Genomic DNA, 19867 nt, shown 5'->3' with positions numbered 1-19867 from the left:
GAGGGTGGTGGGTATCTGGAATGCGTTGCCAGCAGAGGTGCTAGAAGCAGACACGGTAGATTCATTTAAGATGCATCTGGACAGATGCATGAGTGGGTGGGGAGCAGAGGGATACAGATGCTTAGGAATTGGATGACAGGTTTAGACAGTGGATTTGGATTGGCTCAGGCTTGGAGGACCGAAGGGCCTGTCCCTGGGCTGTAAATTTTCTTTGTTATTTGTTCAAAAAGCAGAAACAATTGGATTCAAAAAAGGCACAGATTGCTGCTTACATTTAGTAATCTATCCTCAAAAGAACATTTGTGCCTATGTACATATTTCACATAACAATCTGATCAGATTCAAGTGCAATATTCTAACTACATTCCACAGTCAGTTCATATATATTAGAAGTTCATACATAGTCGCTTGAGCAATGTATTGGAGGGTCTCCAGCATCTGTGGAACTAAATCTCAACTTTAAAAAAACAGTGCTGTTAGGAAAACATGGAGCAAAGAGAGACAATGTGTTTTAGAATAAAAACAAATTTACAGATCTAACACAGGCCATTACTTTGAGTTCCACTGGAGTACTGCCACCAAAAACACCAATGGGGAAGGAGCCACCTGCATCCTGAAGCAGCCTTGATCAGTTGTGTGTGGAGTGAGGTCACTTTTTTTTATCATGTTCTGGCTACAATTCAGCCACACCCAAACTCAAAACACATGTTAATAGCTGTGTTCTGCTACATGTTCAATACCAGGAGAATTCCAGCACAGACAGCTTCAGATTTACTCTCTCAATGATCAAATATTTAGCCTCCCTGAAAACGGGGAAGAAATATCACTGCAGCTGCTCTGGCCTGAAAGCTGATGTGCTGTTCTCTGTTGGGACTGCAAATTTTAAATTCTACTTTTAAAAAAAAACAAATATGTATTTTTAAAACAAAAATACACAGGAGCATAAAACAGAATATTCCCTCTCTAGACATTCACCCCCTCTATTTTTAATCAAAATCTGAGAAAGAAAAAGAGCCAGACATCAGGAAATCCTTCAACAGAACAAAATATACCAATTGTATGGGACTTACTTATCTGGTTAGGGAAAACTGCAAATAAAGGATCAAATATAGTAAAGACCAGTGCTAAAACTGGGATACAGGGAGGGAAGACAACATTATTTGCAGTTGGCATCTTGTTTTATTGGGAGCTAGACAATAACCCAAGTAGGTAGACATCACAAACATTTTAATAGCACTAGATATGCTCAATCTCAGAGATATGAATGCCTCCATAGTTCTTCATGATCCTCTATTGTTCAATAACCATTCATATCAGATAGCGCAATCTGGATTCAGAACAGTGAAACCCTTAATCTCATACATTTTTAGCTGCATTTGACCTAAGTTCCAGCAGGTTGACTGGTAAATACTCTAGCGAGCTGAGGCCAATTAGAAACCAACAAGCTAGTTTAATTTATGCTGAATCAATGAAAGAAACAGCTTTCAATAAATTTCAATCCACTACATATTTCTCAAGTCAAGTCAGCAACAGCTAGACTAACTGGCTTCAAAGTCAGAAAATGATCCTCATGCCTGCTTCCTTTCCAAGTTTCGCAGACAGTTCTTGCATCCCAGCTAGACAAGTAGTCAAGGACCTAACCCTCTGATACTCCTCCAGCTCGCTTTGCCCAGTGATTCGCAAATTGAGCTAGCAATCAAAGCTACTGTTGCCCTAAGCCTGTGATCCTGGCAGCAAGTGAGAACTTAGTAGCTACTCCCTTATCAGACTCCGACGAATGAAATCGTTCCAGAATTTAATGGGCAATACTCCTGAAATATTGCAATGAAGCCAGTTGTCTCAATACAACACGTTATTTGTCAAACCCATCCAAACAAAGGCTTCATCTTAGTTTAAGTTGCATTGTCAGAATCAGAGGGAGATGTGGATTTAATCATTTAAAGATAAATTTAATATCATGTTGCAATCTAATAGAAATGTATTTAAACTGCCTTTCACACAAAGGATTTGCACAATCAGAATACCTAATATCTGAATCATCATATACAAGACTAGAGAATCCCAAACATCGCACATCCATACATTATCTGGAACTGTTCATTGTAGTTGTCTTTTCCCTGGATAGGGGATTTCAAGACTAGGGGGCACAAGACTCGGAGGAGAGAGATTTTAAAAAGACATTAAGGGGAAATTTTTTTTAAACACAGATGATGGATCACGTGTTGAATGAACTTCCTGAGGAAGTGGTGGGTACAAATACAACGTTTAAAAGACATTTGGATAAATACATGAATCGGAAAGACTTGGAGGAATATGTACCACAGGTTCACAATCCTTTGCATGAAGAAGTTCCTCCTCAGCACAGTCCTAAATCTGCTCCCCCTTATTTTGAGGATATGCCCCCTAGTTCTAGCTTCACCCGCCAGTGGGAACAACCTCCCTGCTTCTATCTTATCATAATTTTAAATTTTTCTATAAAAAGGATCCCCCCCTCAGAAGATTGAACTTTGACAAGTTAAGCCGGACAAGTTCCCTATTGAAAATAAAGCACTCAAGGTTACATTTGTACAGCATTCAATTATTCTCTTAAAATGTCCCAAATCCTTCATAGCAATCAATTTGTACATCGTACAATCCCACAAGCAGTAAGCTGAGGCATTACATGATCTGATAATTTGCTGCTCGCACGATTGCTTGGGAATTGGGGGAGGGAAGGGAAGGGGTTGAAAAGGAAAACGATCTATACTACTGCACATTTTTGAGATATGTTACTTTGAGGTAGACTGGGCAAATTTCAGACCTTAAAAAGTGGTGGCACCAGGTCATTTCACAGATTTGAGAGATTTACTGTGAAATACAATATGATCAGGGTTGCCATTGTCTCACAGAATAGCCTTGCCCAGGCTATTACTGCATCAAGCTTCAATGGTAAGCAAATAGCTCAGGTCCTATTTACCAGCTTGCTGATAAAGCCAGTCTTATAGCATGCGGACTGTAGAAATTCCAATACATTTATTGCCTCTGTAGGCCTCTGGTTAACAGTTGTGGAGAACCCCCAGCAAATTCCTCAACTAACACATCAGGAAATGGAAATTATCTTGCAAACTTGAATTTGAAAATGGGTGCATCAGAGCCTTCCAACAAAATAATGTCTCCCCTGAAAAGCCATTTCTTACTGCATATTATACAGGTTGATGAACAAGATCAAGGTGTCACATTTAGTCGGAAAACTGATAATTCACATTACTCTGGAATGGTAAAATATCTCCAAATGTTTTAGCCACAGACTAAGCTAGCTGTTTGATGCTAGCTATTGCATACTGCTACAAACCAGTTGCAGAGGATGTTGCTGTTCAGCCATAAGGATATTATGTCTATTATACAGTTTGGTAGATCATAAGCCCCAAAGACTAGCTGATCGCATCAAACAGTATATCCTTTCAGTTCTTTGCAACAGGCAAGATATTGAACATACCCAATCAGCCTGTGATTACATGCCATTCTGCAGCTGAACCGTTCCGAAACAAACCAGTGTGTTAGAAATTATGCTGACAACCAATTTAACATTGCTAGTCAGACTCACAATATAGGAGAAAGTGAGGACTGCAGATGCTGGTGATCAGGAAGGGCTTATGCCTGAAACGTCAATTCTCCTGCTCCTTGAATGCTGCCTGACCTATCATGTTTTTCCAGCACCACACTCTCAACAGGGTCACAATATAGTGCACTTGCACACATCGAAAGCTATGTTTATTAGTGAAGAGGGCCCTGTTCTTTGCAAACAGAAAACACCTACAGATTATGACTGCTTTAACCTCAAATAGGCAACAGCCATTCTCTGGTTCATTCCTCAGGATAATGCCTTGATCAGTCAAAGTTAATCTATCAGGTTTAAATTTAAACAAGGCCTGGCAGTTAACCGTCAATCACCACCTAACTTGATATATGGCAACACATCTACCAGAGTCCACTTTCTAAAAAAAAAGTACTCTTATCAGAGTATACAATATCATTTCCCTTTACTCTGGTATTCTTGCAAATATCCTGATGAATGCAAGATGAAAAGCTTCAACAAAATGTTTTGTTCAGCAGAGCACACAATTCTTTGTATAAAACAAATATTTGTATATCAATACACTGCGTAGAAAATACACAGCACTTGCACATAGATAATATTTCCAAATTCATCAGCTAAAACTGTTATTATGACTGAAATGTTGATGGTCATTATTCATAAAATAAAATAGTCTCCAGAGACAGTTTACATTTGGAAAGGCAAAATTCATAATTTACTGCAGGTGCCTGCAAGACAGTCAACCTTGTATACTCTCATCATCCTACTTCACTGAATCCAATAAAATTCTAAACAGACATCATGGATTCAAAACCCAACCAGGAACATAAATAAGGCTGTAATTCACAATCAGCTTTTATTATTCTGCACATGCATGGACCTCACATTTAATTAATTGGCCACAGAATAATGAGTGTTCCTGCAGATGTTCTGGTATTGAAACCATGTAATCTCTGAAAACTGACTTGAATACCCACAGGCTTAACGGGCCAATTCTTCACAACAAACATACAAGTCCACTGGAGCAGTGATTATATTTTCAAATCTTTATGCTATAAATGCATTCTTCTAAGGCTGAGATTATCAAATTTTTCCACCCCATCTCCCTGTTGTCCATTGAACCAATTTTGCTACTCCTCTCTATATTGACTCCAAAGTGCCTCAGTGTGAAGACTGGAAGAGAACACAGTATTAAGTGTGGTTTGCCTGATATACTGCAATATTTTAGTATCATCTCTAAACACCACCGCTGTTCTAGTGACCAACTATCACTATTATCCATAGACACAGACGAAGAGGGACACCAGTTCAACTGGGACAGTGCATCCATCCTGGAACAGGATACGCACAGGAATTCCTAGAGGCCTGATATTCAAACAGGAACTCCATTAGCACATATATAGATTTGGGCCCCATTTATCAACCTCTTGGAAACAGAACCAGAAATGATATTACACACGACAACAAACCAAGACACGTAAATAGCAAGCAGGACAGAACACCAATGCTTCATCGGAGGCTCACTGATGTTACCTAGCATGGTGACAAAACATCTGAAAAGAAACCCATCAGCTCAGCAAGCAAACTGACAACCTGATCCACAACTCAAGCTACAAATCTTCTCCAAATTCTCAAGTTATGTTTCTGGTCTATTAATTTTGTACTTTCTTAGAGAAAAATGATTAAGGTGATCTATGCCATGCTCTTAATGGAATCAAGGAAGGAAACAGCAGAGTTCAGATCCTCATTTTCAACCTTCTCTTGTTTGATATGCGATATCAAAACACTGCTACTGTTGTTTAAAAAAAAATCTGTGGGGCAGTAACTATTGCATTTAGGAAAGCAATTACCTTAACTTGTTGAGGGAAGATCACATCTGACTAACTTGATTGAATTTTTGAGGGGCTTAACAAGAAGGTCAGTGAGATGGCACATTTAAATGGAATCAACTTGAATTTTGTCTAAGCTTTGCTGGCAAATTATCTTGAAAAATTAAAACTGGGTCCAAGTGCAAGTAAATAAAATGGAATCCAAAGTTACTTTGGTGGCAAAAAGCAAGGCAATAGTTAATAGTTGTTTCCAGCAGGGTTTCTCAGAACACAAGTATATCTCAATGACAATATTGGGGGTTGATTTAAAATGCTTTGCTGATAACACAAACGATTAATTTGTTATTGTTACCTTCCTGCGGTCAATGAGTAGAGATATGGCAAATGGAAGCAGCCTGAAGAAACACAAGAATGGGTAATTTAGGAATAAAAAAAGACAAGACAAAGGAATATAAAACAATTGGTGGGAAAGTAGGATGTTTCAAGGAACAAAGGGTCCTTAGAGTGCATGGCCACAGATCTCTGCAGGTGAATACATGGCATACTGGATAATTTTGTTTGTGAGCAAAGGCATAGAATATAACAGCAGAGACCTTTATGCCAGAAGTTTAAAACACTAGGTAGTCTACAGCTTAAATACTCTATACAGTTCTGCTCAACATGCTAACGGGAAGAATGTGATTGCACCGGAGAAGATAAAGAGATTGACAAGAATACTGCCAGGAATGGAGAATTTTCACGGAGGGGCAAGATTGAATAAATTAAGGCAATTTTCTTTTGAACAGAAGAGGTTAAGAGAAAATTTGGGGTGCATTAAATTATGAAGGACCAAAAAAAAGTGGACATGAAAGACCCATTTCCTTCAGCAAAGTGATCAGTAACCAGGGATCAAAGAATACTTTATAGAAGGATGAGAGGATAGTTGAGGAGTAATGTTTTCACTGCAAGGCGGGGATCTAGTACTTACTGCCTGAAAGTGGGCTATAAAATAAGAATTGGAAGGTGAGATATGGCTGAATAGTTCTTTGTCAACATTCACAGACACACAGTGACCTGAACGGCTACCTTCAGTGCTGTAAATTTCTGTGATTCAATCACTCAAAACATTAAATCGCAAGCACTTCCACATTCAATTTTGGTGCTCAACAACAAAAAGTACATTACAAAAAACAACAACTTCTCACACAACCAATTGACTATGTGGTTCATTTTACTGCAATGCAATCTTTACTGCATTTAAGTACTTTGTCATGCAGTTCCACGACATCATTGCTGGTATCAACTCTTTCACTGAATTAAAATGAAGAGTGTGAACCTTCAGCTGCTTAACAAGTCCATCCACAAACAAGGGGAAAAAAAAACTTGTTCATTAACTGATCTTATTTCAGTAACTGGTAACTTACCAGTCTTGGCTGTTAATGGCATCACCATATCCTGGTGTGTCCACAACTGTCAGGCGAAGTTTCACACCTCTCTCCTCAATTTCCACTGTTGAAGCTTCAATTTGGACTGTTCTTTCAATCTTTTCTATGAAAATAAAAGTTCACACTAAATTCACCAGCTTAGACATACTCCATTCCAAGTTTACTCAAAACAGCCAATGATATAATTACGTAACTCCCAAAATCAATAGTTTCTGGAAGCCACACCAGTAAAGACTTTGTTTAATGTTTGATTTCTAATTTTAACAGGTAAATATATTGTGAAATGGAGAAGCTGAAAAGTTATATATAGTCATCTATGTTAGCTTGAATTGCCCTATAAAACTTTCTCAATTCAAACTCTTTTTCTTAAAGAAAAGCATTTATCAGCTAGATCCTTCTTTGGCTCTTTATAGCTCGTTGTGCTATGGGTGAAATTTATCTGTTCTTAAACACATGGCTTTTTTATTTCCTTGTTAATTCTGAAGGAAAAGATTTAAAGTCACAAGCAGCAGCGTTCAGGGTCCTGTTATATTTCTGTCTGTCGCCAAAAATGTAATCACTTGAGAAAAGTCGGAGTTACGTAATTATACGTAATCAGTATACCATGATCTGTTTCATCACACGGATTCCTAAATTTAAGTGTGGCTTCGCATACTGGACCGTGTCCAAATCCTCAAATCATTTTGGGTGTAGGCTGGCATGCCTGCACTGTGGAATGAAAGAATTAAGTTGGGGGGGGGGGGGGGGGGCAAGAAAAAAAAACTACCGGTCTCTCTCCTGCAAAGTGTTGGTTCTGAGGTCAACTCCAACATGAAATTAGTTAAGACAGGTGTTATCCTGATTTATGCAAACTACTAATTACCATTAGCCACATGAATGTAAACATATTCCTATCAAGACTATATTCCTCAAACGTGCAGATTTGCAACTTGTAAGAAATTCATATCTCAGGGTGCGTTGAAAGGAATCAGGGACCATAACAAGCCAAATTCAAGGCAAAATATTATCTGAATCATCACATCAATTTGTACACACGTAAATCACACTACTCTGGAGAATAAGTTATTCCCACCTGATTCCATATTTGTTGTTCATTATATGTTCACCACTTTTGTGTTTTGAGGAGGGTGTTTGAGTTTTAGAAATATGGGAAAAGGGTCCAACATAAATGTTTAGTTAACATGGCACTACCTCACAACGCCTTTGCTGCAGGAAATTATCAAATTATCTGAGAAAAACAATGATATTTTGAAAAGATCACATTAATTCCAAACACATGGAGAAGTTTTGATAACCAGTACTATAGATATCAGATTACACTCAGCAACAGGATTTCAGTATGACAGACAGCTCATCAGCCTTGACCTATAAATCCAAACAAGGCTGAAACACTTTAGGAAAACCACAAACAGCAGCTCCAAATGCACTGCAGCAATAAACCTTTCCTGACAGCAAAATGATTCTTTCTTTTCACTTCTCCTTCATGAGAAAAGTTCGTTTCTGGGGTGCAGGTGTAATTCACCTGTAGCCCTCCAGTGTCAAACATCTATTCTGCCAGTTTGAACCCAGATTGCAAGAGCAGGTTGGTTATTTAACTACAGACTGTCATACAACCCTCAGTATTTATCAATACATAAACATATTTCAGGATAGATCTCCTAAATAGCCATAAAGGAGCACAGCCCACACAATCTTTCCTTCCCTCTTTCAGAGGCCCAACTAAAACTTCTGAATGTCTGTTCCAATTTCTACTAACACAACAGAAACCAGCAATTAAATCTTAACACTGCTGTATACTGATCTTAAAATTGTTATTGTGACACCATTCCCATGTTTGAGAGATGCAATTTGATGAAACTCTCCAATAATTGACTCACCTGCAGCCCCAGGTACATAGCGCTCAGGATAGAGGTCAGTGAGGAACAGGCTGTTGATTAATGTTGACTTTCCAAGACCAGACTCACCTGAGAGAAGAAACATGGCAAAATAATAGTGAGAAAATGTAAGGCAAATGAAATTATATACAAATATAAAGAAAAAGGCATTAAAAATAAATGAACAGAAAGGAACAATTGGTGCTGTTCAATTTATTTACCAGAGTGACAGAAATTGTATTCTGATAACTTAAAATATTTTATCCCAGATGGAGATCTCCTACATTACACTGGTGATAGTGAGCTATAAACAATCTGACTAATGTAATATTTCAAATTACAATGGTTCAATTATACAAGACTAAGTGAATAGAACTCTCAATTTGCTGAGTTAAAAGCAAGTTATGGACACTTTTCAGTATCATTTGGACTGCTACAAAGTAAAAATCAGAAACACTTTTGCTGTCTTACACAGAATCTGATATTATCTAAAAAGATCACTAATAAATCACATTTTTCAATTACTACTAAAAAGCGCATGGCATTATGCATAGCCTTTGAAAGTTCTTGTCATGAGTGCAAGATAGCAACTACAGGGAGAAGACATCTCAAACATCACACAGCCATAGAATTGCAACTACAGTGAAACCACAGAGTATAAAATTGTTTAAACAATGTTGATATGACTTTTTACAGAAACAAAGAATATGTGTTAAAATCTCATCAACGTGAATTAAGATATGCAAATAGAAGATGTGTACCGTGCCCAATTATCAATAATGGCCCGGATTTTGCAGCCAGCGTCAAAACAATGACATTCACTGCTGACTAAGCAAAGCTGCCCACAAAGATTTAGTGAAGTCCAGAGCATAGAGTTTGTCTTTTCCATGTTTCAATTTGTTGCTTTTGTCATCTAACACCACAACAGAAAGCAGACAGGCTGCCCAACTGATCAGACTGACTGGCAAACAAACTGAGGAACTCTCACAAACAGCAATGCAGAAAGTTTTGATTGATTCTTTACTGTGATGCTGGTGTCACTAGCAAGAGCAGCACTCATTACCCATCCCTTACTGCCCTGGAGAAACTGGTGGCATGCTGTGTTTAACTACTGGAATCAAAAATTTAAAAAAGGAATATAAATCACCATTAAATCACCACAGAATGTGAAATAACAATTATAGCATACGTATGGAATTACTTTTTGAAAATTTGTAGAAATTAACTTGTTGGGAAATTATAGCTTTTACACATTCTCTGAAAGAATGCAATTTGTCAGGACCAGAGGTTGTTCAATAGTAATTATGGCATGAATAACCTACTAAAACTTAGTAAATTATTGATTGAACAAGGTTTAAGCTTTCATCAACACAAACAATCGTGATTAATAATTATTCTACTTGAAGCAACAATAAGGACCATGAAGGAGCGATATATTAGTGACAGCAATAATTCAGCATTCAACTGGGCCAGTGCAGACGAAAGCAATTGCTACCAGACTTGCATGGCCTGTTAGCACTCCACTTTACCACTATCAGTTATTAGCAATATACATCATAGATGTGTCAAGAGCCCTACCAATCTATCATGTAAAGACTGTATCATCTTATTTTTTTCCTGTAAATTTGATTGTGGACTGAATTGGGAAAAGAACAGTTATAAAAATCAAGGATTGTTGAAGGACTGCTACACTTTTTAAAAGTAACCTGACAATGCACTGTAAGAGCTGTTTACACAGCTGCTGTCAAGGAATAGTGGAAGCTTTGTTTGTTGAAGTCAAGGGGTGTGTACGAATAAAGCTTCGGTCAGCAACAAGTGCTGATTGATGACAGGTCAAAATACTTCAGAGCAATGACCAAGGTCTTCTACCTGCATATGATTATGGAGCTATTTTCTAATCAATCCATCCAAGGATATTACACAACCCTGGAACAGGTGGGACTTCAACCCAGACCTCCTGGCTCAGACTAAAGAACACTACCAATTATGTAATTGGCCCCCAGACAGGGAACAGTTTGAGAGTATGAATGAGATCTCTACAAGGCTAGGAGCGGGTCCCTTCTCTCTGCAGTTGGTGTAAGCTATGGCTCTTAATTAGTAAGCTAGAACTTTATAAATGTCAACCCACCAACCTGTAACTCCTGCAAACAAATGAAAGCAGGAGGAGGATCACAGAGAAGCACATCCTGATAAACCAAAACAATCCATGAACAGAGACCACAGACTGAGAAGGCAGTTCAATCTCCACTCTTTATACCCAGTTTTTGTTTTGACTGTCTCTCACTCTCTGTGCGTGCATGCATGCAGGGGAAATTTAGAACAGGTTGGAGTTTAATGAGTAGAACAATTCAATGTTCATTCTAGTTCAACATGCAAATTGAGATGAATGAATAACATGATTTCTTATAAAAAGATATTAAAAAAAACTGGTTTCCATGCAGCTTATACATTCATATAAAAATTGATTTCATCTTTAAACTCACGCACTCTATGGTCACTTCCCAATGGCTGCACCCATTCAAGACAACAACAAAACCACTTCAGAGTTTGTTGCTGTGGGAAGTATGACAACAAAAATAAGAATGGCATTTTTAGATGTCAAGCATTTGAGTGTTAATGGGCATTGTCCTCAACCTCATTCACATCATTCAAATATAATTACATTTATAAACGACGACTGCTGTTGAATATTTTTTTTTAATTTTACATTTCTAAGATTTACCACAACTCCCTTAATATTCATGAATATCATTATTTCAAACAATACTCAGCAGCAATGAAAATTAAACAGACTGTACAAGAATGCACCTGTAATTATAATCTCAATAGGCAGCATAACATACCAACAACCATCAGCGTGAATTCAAATCCTTTCTTCACTGATTTCCGATGGACCTGATTGGGAAGGTTTGCAAATCCCACATAGCCAGTAACATCTGGAAACTGCAGAAACAGAGAACAATTGCAATCTTCAATTATCTTGGCAAACTGAAATGAAATCACAGCAGAAAAGTACAGCAGCACAAGACATTTTCCTTTAGCTCCCTTCAGAGCTTAATTCTGCCTCCTCTTTCTGCTCTCACATCTTGAAACAACCCAATGCATTCACTTCCTATTTCCCAACTTAAAGAGCTAGACTCCAATCAAAGGATTTACAATGCACTACAACTATTCACTGCCCACCCTAAAATTTCAACCTGACCACACAGAAGCCAATGAAAGCATTTTGTCTGTTATTGAAATGGATGTATAAAACATTGCAAAAGTCTATCATAGATGAAATTCCTTTTGATTATAGTTTAGACCAATGGCTATGGCATTTCAATTGCACCAGCAATACCCAACACAGTAGCTTTTGTCATCCATTGTTATGGCATTTTGATCTCGACTATTTTAGGTTCATGCCAGATTTATTAACAATGATAAAGTGCCTTCAACAGCAGACACCAAGCAATACAACTCTCCTGTTCTACTACAACAAACAAAAAGTGCTAGAGAAACTCACTTGATCTGGCAATATCTGGGAAGTGAGAAAGAGCGTTAAAATTTTGAGGCAGATATGACTCTGCTTCAGTTCAAATTTGATTTGAGTGTTTTGGCTTGTACAGCTTTGTTGTTTTCTATCTCCCTCCTAGTATTGGATAAGGTATATTGTCCAAGCTTGCTTTCCCAGCCACATCGTCCTCACCTGGTCCGTCTCTGACCCATTCCTCAGCTTCATCAACTCCTGTTTCCATTTTTGGGGATAGGCTGTCCATTTCCAACATCCATTATAAGCCCCCAATCAACTTCCACAATTATGGGCAGCACGATGGCTCAGTAGTTAGCACTGCTACTTCAGTGCCAGGGACCCGGTTCAATTCCAGACTTGAGCGACTGTCTCTGTGGAGTTTGCAAATCTTCCCAGTGGCCGAGTGAGTTTCCTCCCATAATCCAAAGATTTGCAGGTTAAGTGAACTGGCCATGCTAAATTGCCCAAAGCATTAAGGGATGTGTGGGTTAGGTGCATTAGTCAGGGGTAAGCAGACAGTTATAGGGTTGGGGAATGGGTCTGGGTGGATTACTCTTCGGAGGGTCGGTGTGAACTTGTTGGGCCCAATGGCCTGTTTCCACACTGTAGGGATTCTATGATTTATATGAATTACCTCAACTACACTTCCTCACATCTTACTTCTTGCAAGCATTCTATTCCACTTTCCCAGTTTTTCAGCCCCTGTCGTAACTATTCCAACTTTGGGATCTTCCACCAGATGCCTCTGACACAATGTCCTTTTTCCTCAATTGAGGATGCCCCCTCCACTCCACTTTGGTTAACAGGACCCTCAACAATGTTCATTCCAGTTCCCTCACTTCTGTCCTCACCCTTTCCCCCTTTTCCACAACAGGGTTTCTCTTGTCCTCATTTTCCACCTCATGCATCTTTGCATCCAAAGAATCATCCTCCACCACTTCTGACACCTCCAGCAGGATGTCACCACCAATCACATCTTTCTCCCGCCTCCACTGTGAGTATTTAGCAGGAACCATTCCCTCCACGACAACCTGGTCCACTTTTGCATCACTCCTAGCACGTCTTCACCCACCCCATGGCACCTTCGACATGAAATCCCCCGCTCATTTCTTCATTTTCCAAGGCTCTAACCACAGCTTCCTGGTGAAGCAATGTTTTACCTACACTATACTTCTTTCAATCTAGACTACTAAACCTGCTATTCAATGAGGTCTCCTTTCCGCTGGCAAAACCAAACACAAACTAGATGACCATTCTTTGAACACCTCTGCTCAGTCATAGGAATGACTCCAACATTCCAGTTGCTTACCACTTCAATAAACCCTCTTACTCTCATGATATTTGTCTTGGGCCTACTGCATTGTTCCAATGAAGCACAACACCTCATTTTCTGCTAAGGCATTTTACAGCACCCAGCACTCAATACTGAATTCCAAAACTTCAGAAAAGCTCTGAAGGTGGTCATATTGGACTCAAAAAATTAACTCTTTCCCTCTTCACAGATGCTGCAAGATCTTTTGGAGTTTCTCCAGCATTGTGCGTTTCGTTTTAAAATTTCAGCATCTGCAGTACTTTGCTTGTACACCACTATTTTCTCAGGATCTATCAGACCTTACTGTAACATGTTTGAACAGCCCCAGAATATGATCGTGGTGTTGTATATCTGGTCTCAAAATGTAAAGCAAATAGTTTCTTCACAGGTTCCTTTTACATTTAGGTTGAAACAGATCCAGACTGATTTGTTACCTCAAGCAGCTTGCTTTCTAGTTATCAACACAAACATTTGACAATTAATAAAAGAAATCTTCCCCACCAACAATATCAGTTCTAATATACAAAAATTAACATCCGATTCTGTGACAATCTTAGACAATTCTCTTTCCTCTGAAAGTATGCTGTAGTTCTGCTCATGAAATTGAAGCCTATTGTTTCAGCACCTTTGAGAATCTCAATTTCAGGGGTACAGTGTAAGTTGCCAACTGCTTAGCTGTAGAACAAGGAGTGTAACAAGTCCTTTAACAAAGTGATTTCTAGTTTATTTATCAACAAAAATTGCTTCCTTTCTGTTTGAGTAGGATTCTGTGCTAGGATTCTTGACATTGAGTGTTCTAGGAATTAAATCAAACACCATAAAATGATGACTATGCAATCACTTAAACTTCCTTCATCTGAAGCTCAGTAAAAGGTTTGTAAAAGCATATTGCACCTTAAATCCATCCACTGGGACTCACATTTAATACTTAGTCACATTCAGAATACCTTTGCCATTCCAAAATATCTTTGCAACTTTGCAGTTAGCCTCCAATTTATGAAACAACAGACGGCCACATGACTACATGAAAGTATTACGTTCAACTTCATGCTGGTATTATACATTCTGTGCTGACGAGACCAGAGTTAGCTTCTAGAAATGCTGTATGTCTTTAAGGTTGACAAGATTTTCTTAACTCAAACTTCTCAATGACTGTGATATGCAAATATGTGGATCATAAGCATGGAAGAAAAACAGTCAAATACATTTAGAACAATTTTGTTTGATTAAAACAAGGTCAAAACACTTTTGGTTGCTGTGCTGCAGCACTCCATGTTCCCTCAGTGATAAAACAAAACAAGCAGTCAGCATCATAATGAGCGCCGCAATGAATAGAAGATACCTTAGCAACAGCTAAAACAATTCCGAGCACAAGAAAACAGACATCCATCAAATTAACCATTTCAGTCTATGAAAATAACATGAATTAATACATCACAATATCCCTCTACACAAAATTCAAGGGTTTTCCCCAATTATTTGTCAAGGTCATAAATCTCAGTTTGAGTAAAAGCACACACACTGTTTGATGGGGAGACAGTAAATCCAACAGTTTAGCCAGGGAAAACATTGCTACAGAGATAGAAAGATACAGGACTTGGAGACAAATCTGAACAAACAATTGCCCACAATCACTTGTTAGATCACAAATAAGACAATAAATCAAAATTTGGGAGGAAAAGAAAACTAGAAAAGTGTCACACAAAAAGAAATGTCGTCTATTGAAGATAAAAAGTGCAATACCCTCTTTCCTCCGCTCTCCCATCCCTAGCAGATCATTATCAGTTCATAAGACAAATTACTCTGCACAAATCAAAGTCCAGCCATGTAAACATGTACTGCTTCTAAATTTACAAGTTACAATGAACCTACACTCTACAAACACTGCTTTTATTGACATGACACTTTCCTTCCTCTACGGCAACAATACTGAAAGCTAATAGATGAACAACACTGGAGAAGAGCTCCTCTCCACACTTGCAGATATCTATCTGCCGTGGTTAGGCTAGTTCCCTGCTGAGTACAAATCTAGTGACCACTTTCTCAGATGTGATTAAGTTCAACAATTTAAATTTTTTTTAAGACCACTCCAGTGAATTTCTATTTTCTAAGAATGAATTCCCTGCAATTTCTATGGGGAATATACTATCTTTACAGCTCAGTATTCAGAACACAGACACCACTTCAAAATAAGCACTGACATTTGTTTGAGGATTGTTCAGTGTTAGGTAACAAAGCTTTTTTTTTGGTGAAGAATTAATATTTATCAATATGCTACTGACTACATGTATATCTGTTTATAGTCATTGCGTGGGTTTGGATCCTCTGGCATGGATTGAGGATTAGCTTTCTGACAGAAGGCAGAGAGTTGGGATAAAATATTATTTTTCAGAATGGCAGCTGGTGACACATGGTGTCCTGCAGGGTTCAGTGTTGGGGCCGCAGTTTTCACTTTATATATTAATAATCTGAATGAAGTTCGCCGATGATATGAAGTTAGACGGACAGGCAGGTAGTACTGAGGTGGTGGGCAGGCTGCAGAGAGATTTAGAGAGTTTAGGAGAGTGGTCCAGGCAATGGCTGATGAAATTCAATGTGAGCAAATGCGAGGTCTTGCACTTTGGAAAATAGAATACAGGCATGGACTATTTTCTAAACAGCGAGAAAATTCAGAAAGCCAAAGAAAAAGGGATTTGGGAGTGCTAATCCAGGATTCTCTAAAGGTCGAGTCCGTGGTTAAGAAAGCAAATGTAATGGTATCATTTATCTCAAGAGGGTTGGAATATAAAGGCAGCAATGTGCTTCTCAAACATTACAAAGCTCTAGTTAGGCTCCATTTAGAATACTGTGCCCAATTTTGGACCCCACACCGCAGGAAGGACATACTGGTACTGGAGCGTGTCCAGCAGTGATTCACACGGATGATCCCTGGAATGGGAAGCCTAACATATGATGAATGACTGAGGATCCTGGGATTGTATTCATTAAGTTTAGAAGGTTGAGGGGAGATCCAGTAGAAACTTACAAGATAACGCATGGCTTAGAAAGATGGACGCTGGAAATTTGTTTCCGTTAGGCAGGGAGACTAGGGCCTGTGTGCACAGTCTTAGAATTAGAAGGGGTCAATTTAAAACGGAAATGAGGAGACATTTCTTCAGCCAAAGAGTGGTGGGCCTGTGGAATTCATTACCACAGAGCGCAGTGGAAACCAGGAATTTCAATGCCTTCAAGGCAGAGATTGATAAGTTCTTGATCTCGCAAGGAATTAAGGGCTACGGGGAGAGTGCAGGTAAATGGAGTTGAAATGCCCATCAGCCATGATTAAATGGCGGAGTGGACTCGATGAACCAAATGGCCTTACTTCCACTCCTACGTCTTATGGTCTTATGTGGCCTATTCCCTTGAGCAAGATGCTCAACTTCACTACTTTGAAATTGTATAAATGGCTTTTCTGCTTTTGAGGTGATTGTCCCAATACCTGTGAACTTAGTTTTTCACCGTTTTACAACCAATTTACAATTTCTGACCATCTAGTACCATACAAACTAAGGTTACGGGAATCAAGCACATAAATGAAACTTGGAAGTTTAGTTCCTTTTGTGGAGGATCACAAGATAATGATGGTTAATGGAGAACTTAAATGGTTAATTTTGTACTTAAAAGAGTTCTACAAAATGAGATCCCAATTGTTTAGAAAGATTACAAAAAATAGTTTGTTTTTAAAACTCAATGTATTAAAATGCAGCAAAAACACAATGCTTGTTTTAATCTTGTTATTGATCTTACTTCTTAATTAACTAATTTATAAGTTTTCATCCAAGTCTTAGGAAACATTAGTTTGATCTTTATCAGTCAGGAGTGAAATATGTACAGCAAAATCATATCTTTTTCAGACATCTTATTGAAAGGGATTAACTATTTACCCTCTCAGATATGTTTACCATTCTACACCACATACACTATCATAGTCAAAATCAGATAGGAGAAGGGCTTCTACAGGAAAGTAGATCATATCTAAAGCTTATGCAAAATGCACGAGAGAATGGTCAGAGAACACAAATGTTGTACATGCTTTTAAAATAAGGGAAAAAAGCTAAATCTGGTAATTACATGTCAGTTAGTTCAAATGCCTGGGAATGATACTAGAAACTCTGGAAAAAAATTAACAGCCACTTAGACAACCATGCACTGATTAAAGAGAGCTAACATGAAATTCAGAGCAAACTGCCTTTGAATGTTTTGTTGGAGTAACAGGAGAGGGTAAAATGTGTGCCTACTCGACATTCTATATATGCTTTCTAAAAGTCCATACCAGATTTATCAGCAGGAATGCTTAGTTGTAGAGCAGAAACAAAAAAAACACCTAAAAGGACAGAATTAAAAATCACACAACGTCAGGTTATAATCCAACAGGTTTATTTGGAGCACTGTTCCCCCCACAACTATCTCATGAAGGACCAGTGCTAAGAAAGCCAGCGCTTCCAAATAAACCTGTTGGACTATAACCTGGTGTTGTGTGATTTTTAACTTTGTCCACCCCAGTCCAACACCGGCTCCTCCACGTTAAGGGACAGAAAACAGAGGCCTGTGGTTCACAATCGCTTTAACTGTTTTGGTTCTTCTGCATGGGACTCCAAGATCCATGCATGGCAGCAACATCCCAAATAAGAAGTCAATGCTGGGAACATCATTGGCATGGTGATCACCCTGCATGGACCTTCAGAGCAGCTGCACAGCCACTCAACTTAGAAGAAACTTAGTTGTGATAATTAGGTGATCAGAAATTTGGAGGTTTATATAGTCTTCTCCAATATCTGGTACTAGACCCACTATTTCTGATATACGTGGACTTGGGGGAGCAGTATTCAACTTGAGAAATTTGCAATATGCCACCAAACTTGCTCAGTCGCAGACTTCCTGCTTTTATTTCAAATCTCCAGCATTCTCAGCATTTTTCTTTGACAAAATTCCAAAGGAGGAAGATCTAGGAAGATTGTTCACTTTGAAGGGAATCTCTTAAGTTATCTCTTATAACCCTTTCCAACACTTCACCCACTCTGAAGTAAGGCTCACAGGTCTATAATTTCCAGGGTTGTCTCTACGCCCCTTCTTGAACAAGGGAACAACATTTGCTATCCTCCAGTTTTCTGGCACTATTCCTGTAGACTATGACGATATAAAGATCAAGGCCAAAGGCTTGGCAATCTCCTCCCTGGCTTCTCAGAGAATCTTGGAATAAATCCCATCTGGCCCAGGGACTTATCTATTTTTACACTTTCTGAATTGCTAACACCTCCTCCTTGTGAACCTCAATCCCATCTAGTCTAGTAGCCTGTATCTCAGTATTCACCTCGACCACATTTTTTTCTCGAGTGTGAATACGGACGAAAAGTATTCATTTGCTGCTTCCCCGGTCTCCTCTGACTCCATGCACAGCTTCCCACTACTATCCTTGATTGACCTTAATCTTACTCTAGTCACTTTATTCTAATAGACCAATAAAAAGCCTTAGTGTTATCCTTGATCCTGCCTGACTCCTCTTAGCTCTCTCTTTAGGTCTTTCCTGACTAACCTGTAACTCTCAAGTGCCCTAAATGAACCATCACATTTCATCCTAACATAAGCCGCCTTCTTCCTCTTGACAAGAGATTCAACTTCCTTAGTAAACCACAGCTCCCACGCTCGACAACTTTCTCCCTGCCTGACTGGTACATACTTATCAGGGAGCCATAGTAACTGGTTTTATAAAACTCAGTAAGGTCATCTCTCAGCCTCCTATGATCTAGGCAAAATAGCTCCAGTCAATTCAGCCTCTCATTTTAGTTCAAACCCTCCAACCCTGGCAACATCCTTATAAATTCTTTCTGAACCCTGTTACACAACATCCTTCCTACAGTAGGGAGGCCAGAATTGAATGCAGTAATCCCAAAGTAAACCAATGTCCTATACAGCCGCAACATGACGTCCCAACTCCTTTGCTCAATGCACTGAGCAATAAAGACAAGCATACCAAATACCTTCTTCACCATGCTGTCTACTGAGATTAACTTTCATTGGCTAAATTAATTGGCTAAAGACTCAATCATGGCAAAATTGCAAAGGATATAGAAAGTAAAAGGAAGTAGATTAAATGGATTGAGTCTTGGTTAGCTCTTTTAAAAAGCAATGAAGTAGATGACCTTCTTCTGTATTGGACTATTCCATAGTTGTTACATGTCATTCTGCAGTAACGTGCATTTCATTAATGCAAATTCACTATAACACAATTGACAAATTGGGGCACTGTTCCTAAAGCGCAAGCTTTTAAAGTGTATTAGTTATAAAGCGATTCCAACCCCATTAA

General features: G+C 38.7%; 1 protein-coding gene across 2 annotated transcripts in view; it reads right to left on the bottom strand.

Moving 5' to 3' along the window:
• LOC140487838 (septin-2) overlaps positions 1 to 19867 on the bottom strand; it is a 129483-nt gene that overhangs the window by 93223 nt on the left and 16393 nt on the right. For both annotated transcript variants that reach the window (XM_072587134.1, XM_072587135.1), the window contains 3 exons: positions 11545 to 11644; positions 8705 to 8791; positions 6807 to 6930 (listed from right to left, as the gene is read on the bottom strand). In XM_072587134.1, coding sequence (XP_072443235.1) covers positions 6807 to 6930; positions 8705 to 8791; positions 11545 to 11644 — 311 coding nt within the window. The remainder of the gene's footprint in view (positions 1 to 6806; positions 6931 to 8704; positions 8792 to 11544; positions 11645 to 19867) is intronic.

The sequence above is a fragment of the Chiloscyllium punctatum genome, chromosome 17 (assembly GCF_047496795.1).
Source record: "Chiloscyllium punctatum isolate Juve2018m chromosome 17, sChiPun1.3, whole genome shotgun sequence".
Classification (NCBI taxonomy): domain Eukaryota; kingdom Metazoa; phylum Chordata; class Chondrichthyes; order Orectolobiformes; family Hemiscylliidae; genus Chiloscyllium; species Chiloscyllium punctatum.
This window is presented reverse-complemented; position numbering and strand designations above follow the sequence as displayed.